The sequence below is a fragment of the Corylus avellana genome, chromosome ca10, assembly GCF_901000735.1.
Source record: "Corylus avellana chromosome ca10, CavTom2PMs-1.0".
In the NCBI taxonomy this organism is placed as follows: domain Eukaryota; kingdom Viridiplantae; phylum Streptophyta; class Magnoliopsida; order Fagales; family Betulaceae; genus Corylus; species Corylus avellana.
This window is the reverse complement of record NC_081550.1, coordinates 5251698-5257653: the sequence shown is the minus strand read 5'-3', so window position 1 is coordinate 5257653 and position 5956 is coordinate 5251698. Positions and strand designations below refer to the sequence as shown.

The following is a 5956-nucleotide window of genomic DNA, read 5'->3' as shown; positions in this document are numbered from 1 at the left end:
AAGAGATAAGTATAGTTCTTCTAAAACTATAATTGTGCTAAATAAGTTAAATATTATTTCCTAATATTAAATTAAGTAGTTAAAAAAAAAAAGGTGTCTGGAATATGATGGCTGGTTAGCAAGTGATAGATTTGGCTCTTCCTATCCAATTAAAAAACATGGATGAATTTGGATTCTAGTGCTAAGATCTAGAATTGACCCCATAATCAAATCAAAGCACAACCCCAGGTCCTCAGATGGCCCCACTCCCAGGCCCCACACATGATTCTTCTTTAGGTAAATTACACCATAATTTACACATGATGATTAATTTTGTTGCCAGTATTTTCCATTGTTTTCTTTGTCTTTAAGAAATTTATTTAAATCTGTGATTGGGTCATTGTTAAGATTAATTTTGAATTCTGTAATTTTTTGTTTTTATAACTGTGATTTTGTTCTTGTTTTTATTGTTGATGATGTAAATAAATGAAGAAAAGAAAAGGTAGACCATCCATTTTAGTTCCAATGAAAAGCAGCTTGTGGCCTCCCCCAACCATTTAACTCATTTGAAAGGTGGCGTTTCTTCTGGTTGTCAGTGAGAGGTGGGGTGTGGTGGGGGTGTGGTGTGGTGGGGTCTTGCTCCATAAATTCCCTTTACACCAGAGACTGAAGCATCCCAATGCATCATTTCCCGAGCTCAACCCACCTTCCACATCAAACTTTCTTCTTGTTCAGGAGTCAGGACATTAGGGTTTGGTGCTGCTCCTCTATCTGGCTTTCAACTCAATCACTCCAAAAGAAGGGCTCTTGAAATATTCACATCTTTCAGATTGAAGTTTTCAATTCCATTTGCAACCCATTTGCCCATTTTCTTTGCAAATCTTGCTACCACTTGAGCTTGTGTTTAATCTTTTGTTTCTGCGTTCCATCTGTAATAGATTAACAACCATGAAATTCCCATTTCTCAACCAAATCCCACACAAATTTGGCTCTATTTTCCATTTCATAGCCTACTATATCTGTATTTCCACTCCAAGATCTGCTGCCGGTTGTCCCCAACATACCCATTAACTGTTGCTGCCACTTGAGCTGGAAAATCCACTCAACTAAACCCAGGGTTTGTTGCAGCTCTGTTTTCCATTTCATGATTCGTTCTCTCGGGAACTCCTCGCCCTGATCCATATTCACCTCGCCCTCTCTCTTCCGATGTCCAAAGTTCTTGAAAGCGAAGATGAATCTGACTCACGTACCTTCAAGATCCACACAACCCATTACTTGTGGCCGACTCTAGCGAAACCCGTCAACCGGTCCGGCGATTTCATTGCGCCAATGAAGCGGTCGGTCCGCCCTCTGATAAGCATTCTTCTGCTCGCCGTGTTCGCCGTCACAGTCAGCTTCCGTGCGGTGGTCGGCCGAGGTGCGCGCTCGGGCGCGTTCGGGTTCGACCTGATCGACGTGTTGGCGCAGACGACGGCGGCGCCGCCAGCGCCTGTTTTCAACTCCACGCTGCTCAGATACGCGGCGATTGACATGGGAGAGGCAAAAGCAAAGCACGATATAGAGCAGTTGTTGGATGGCAACTTTGGTGGCCAGGGCAGGTACCGGACCTTCGCCGCTTGGCGAAGGTTCAATCACCCTGAAGGCAGAGCGAGGTCCTCCAATGGAATACCGTTGTCGCTGCGGTCGCCGCAGATTTATCGGTACTGGTTGGATTTCCGGAGAGTATTGCAGGAATGGGCTCGAAGGAAAGCGTTCTTCGAGCCGGAAATCATGTCGGAGTTGTTAAGACTAGTGAAGCATCCCATTGATAAGCACAACGGTTTGGTGGGTTCGGACAAACGGTACTCGTCGTGTGCGGTTGTGGGGAACAGTGGGATTCTCCTGAAGAGTGATTACGGGGAGCTGATTGATAGCCATGAGTTTGTGATAAGATTGAACAATGCGAGAACAGGGGGCTTCGAGCGCAATGTGGGGTGGAAGACCAGTGTTTCGTTTGTAAATAGTAACATTTTGCATTTATGTACGAGGAGGAAAGGGTGTTTTTGCCACCCATATGGCGACAATGTGCCGATCATCATGTACGTTTGTCAGCCGGTGCATTTCTTGGACTATACTATGTGCAATTCATCCCACAAGGCTCCTCTGCTCGTCACTGATCCACGGTTTGATGTGCTGTGTGCGAGGATTGTCAAGTATTACTCCTTGAAACGCTTTGCAGAGGAGACGGGGAAGTCGTTGGAAGAATGGGGGAAGGTTCACGATGGGGCTAATTTCCATTACTCTTCTGGTATGCAGGCTGTGATGCTGGCTTTGGGAGTTTGTGATAAAGTTAGTCTTTTTGGGTTTGGGAAATCGGCTTCTGCTAAGCATCACTATCATACCAATCAGAAAGGAGAGCTTGGACTACATGACTATGAGGCAGAGTATGCTCTGTATCGAGATGTGGTTGAGAGGCCGTTGGAAATACCCTTCATTTCTGGCAAGTTCAACATTCCTCCTATGGTAATATACCAATGATTTTTTGTGTGTTGAAATTGGTTGAATTGTTTGTCAGATTTGAATTGTTGTATTTTTATGTTGTAAAACCAGTTCTTCCCCAATGCGAAAGTCAGAGGGGCACAATTTGTTGAACATCTCTGTTTCATATTCTGACCCTGTACTATCAAAGGTAGTTTTGGGGTGATACTACAAATGTAAAACTTGAATCCATGAATATGATTCACGTTTCGGGTTCTTATCTATAATTCATCAACTTTTTATACACAAAAGCTACATCAATTCACTTGTCTGCATACCATCTTCAACTTGTTTATCACTGTTAAAGTTTGCTCTTCTGTATTTATATGGTATGTTTGTTGAGTTCATCTCTGCTTGAGTTGTCATAGAGGCTCCTAATTGGAAAGACAAATAAATGAAATCTTTTATATATATATGGAATTCAATTTTCTCGAATTGAATACTTAGGATTAAACTTATTGCAATTAATTGTAACATATGGATAACTCTTCTGTATTATATTTTTGACAGGCATTTTAAATTGGAGGTTTTTTTAGCAAGCATTAATATGGGTTTAACTTGTAACTACTATAATGAGATTGGTTACCCAGAAAGAGAAAGTTATGCAATTTGCAGGGAAGTTATGTAACTTTCCCTGCAAATGAGAAAAACCTTAAGAATGCTCTCAATTCATCTGACTGCATAACATACAACAGGTTGTACTTGAGTTTGAATTTGTGCAGTATTTTGAAGAATTTGAAAAAAGATTATGGAATTTAATCCAATCTATTCAAAATTTCCATTATTTGCTAAGTGTATTCAACATAAATTATATCCTTGCACGTTTAGAAGTGAATCTGATTCAAATAACCAACATTTTCCTTTATCCAATTGTATCTGTACCCCTTGTGCTTCCCATCTGCTGATTCAATATTCCTGCTTTAGAGTAGCTGATTAAACCCATATCATAACATTTACCATCACATTTCTTTAGAATTTTGACAAGATATATATCTAATGCTGCTCAATTTAATTATGTCTCTAAAGTTGCAGAGAAATGCTATACGAACTGTTTCTTTTAACATTTTCAAGTGCTTAGTCCCTAATACAAGAGTTGTTACGTTAGCTTTTCACTATCGGTTTTTAATCTTATCTATTTACTCTCTTTTTGTAACTATCACGTTAGAGAATAAGCATTTGAGCTTAATAGAGGGAGACGCATTTCTCCAAAGTTGTAGAGCCCAAAGGATTAGAAACTAGACATTCTCATGTCATATAAAATGGAGAGTTGCTACAACACCTTCTCCTCACCATCTCTTCACCATCTTCCTTCTTTCAACATCTTGATTTTTTCCAAAAAATACAAGAGAGGAGATGATGAGGAGAAGGTGAGGAGAATGAAAAAGAGCATTTCTCTATAAAATGTTCTGTGAAGTTTTTGGCTGTTATGGAAAACGTGTTAGACCTTATGGTAACATCAACATCAATCAATAGCACCACTTATTCCAGCGTGATCAAATTGGTTCTAATGGTCAAGCTTCATTCAATACACCTGGCAAGATAATAAACTCCTGATCCACCTTTCTTTGCATTTGCTTGCTTGACTTTTAGGAGTCCACTCCACGCGCTACCCGTCAGACACGTTAATATGTAATTATTTCCCTAAGTTTGCACGTCTTATTGGTAGGACAAATCAACTCTTTTTTTATTTTTATTTTTTTTTATTATTATTATTATTTTTTTGACATGTCCGCACAAGAGGACGGAAGAGAATTTAAACTAATAACTTTTGTTTCATTAGGCGTGGTCTCAACCTAATTTAACTCTCTTTTGTTAGAGCTTTTCGGCCGTCAAAATTGTCCTTTTAAGTTTCAAGGCTCTTGCAAAAGAAGTTAATTAATAACTTCTGCCATTTCTTGCTTAATAAACAAAAAGGTTATGAGGGAGCGTCTGGTAATTTCACTGCCTCCAAAGTATTTGATTAAAATAAACACCAACAATATATATATTTTTTTAAGTAACACCCACAATATTAAAATGCAAATCATTTTGCTCTTTTAGGTATTGAGTATTTGTTCCTGAACACACAGAGGAATCTAACACATTTTTCTAGGTCTCTTTGGGAATATTTGCAATTTCATTGATAGTAAGATCCACAAGCATATGAAATCGCAATTGTGGCCTCAACTTTTTTGCTAACCTATGTACAATTGTGGTTAATGTACACATCTACTCTTGGGTAGACTAGATTTAAGACATAGGTAGCTATATTTTTCAACCTTTATTTTCCAGTCGTGAGAGATAATCTTTCACACCGATCTAATCCTCTTCGACCCAACGGTCAGGAGATTAAACCTTCACCCCCATAGATCACTTATGAGAGTAGATCTAGAAAGAAGAAAACTCTTATTCAAAAACAAAAACACAAACAAACAAACAGCAAGCAGCAGCAGCGGCCAGGGCAAAAGAGACGATGCGCGCTGGCTGGCATTGGCGCGTGGCAGAGTGAAAACTGGTTGAGGAGAGTAGATCTAAGTTTGAAGACCTAGATCTAAAACCCGCCTATCTCAAGGGGGAGATGAGTGTTACAGCACGGTAGAAGGCAGATGGATGCATAGCGGAAGAGGCTGAAGTTCCCTATCTGGTCGGAGAACACCTAAAAACAGAAAGAAAAAAGAAAAAAACCAGAAGGGGAGGGGGAGGATAGGAGCGGGGAGTAAAGGGGGAGGGAAAGAGGAGGAGGGAGCAGATTTTTTTTTATTTTTTTTATTTTTATTTTTTTTGAGGTCTCTTAGCCAAATTCAATTGTCAATTTTTTTTGTCTTCCCCTTTCTGTCATAATATTTGAGGAGGAGGAGGCTTAGTTGTGGCCTATTTGAGTGAATATTCCTTTTGGATCCCTCCAACCAACACCACATATCAGAGAAAAAAAAAAAAAAATCTACATATTGTATAAAAATACATTTAACCCCCTAATAGTATGGGCATAGTTAAAAGAGTTTGAAACATAACTTATGCTAATTTAAGGTTTATTTTATTTTATAGATAATTCAAAGTTAACATTGCAATAAACACGAGACTTGGAGAGGTAAGTGAAGTTATATATATATATTCTTAAAAAAAAAATAAAAAAATAAAAAATCAGCCTCATATGATAGTGTGAACCAAATTGGAAAGCTATGGAAAAACCATGCCACATCAAGGTAGAAATGATTGCTTCCCCATGGGCCTCTTCTTTGTGGAAAGGCATTTTAAAATCTGCCTCCAATTTTGTAATGGATGCAATTAATATTCTTGCCTGGGAATTGAAGACCCTTGGGTCACATTGGACCTCTTTCTATTTGTAATGATGCAAAAGCGCATATTAGGTTTAAATAAGTAGTATATATAATCAACAAATTTGACCCCCTTGCCCTCCAATAGAATGATTTGACCAGATTTATGAATCTATGGTCATGTTCCTAGAATTTATTAATGTAAT

General features: G+C 38.8%; 1 protein-coding gene across 1 annotated transcript; it reads left to right on the top strand.

Moving 5' to 3' along the window:
- Positions 1 to 616: 616 nt before the first annotated feature.
- Positions 617 to 2767, top strand: LOC132163680 (beta-1,6-galactosyltransferase GALT29A). Its single transcript, XM_059574047.1, has one exon. The coding sequence runs from the start codon at positions 1186 to 1188 to the stop codon at positions 2494 to 2496; it is 1311 nt and encodes a 436-aa protein (XP_059430030.1). The 5' UTR covers positions 617 to 1185; the 3' UTR covers positions 2497 to 2767.
- Positions 2768 to 5956: the final 3189 nt, after the last annotated feature.

Bases quoted from the DNA above. Each gene is read 5' to 3' on its own strand.
- LOC132163680 (XM_059574047.1), top strand. From the start codon at position 1,186: ATGTCCAAAGTTCTTGAAAGCGAAGATGAATCTGACTCACGTACCTTC.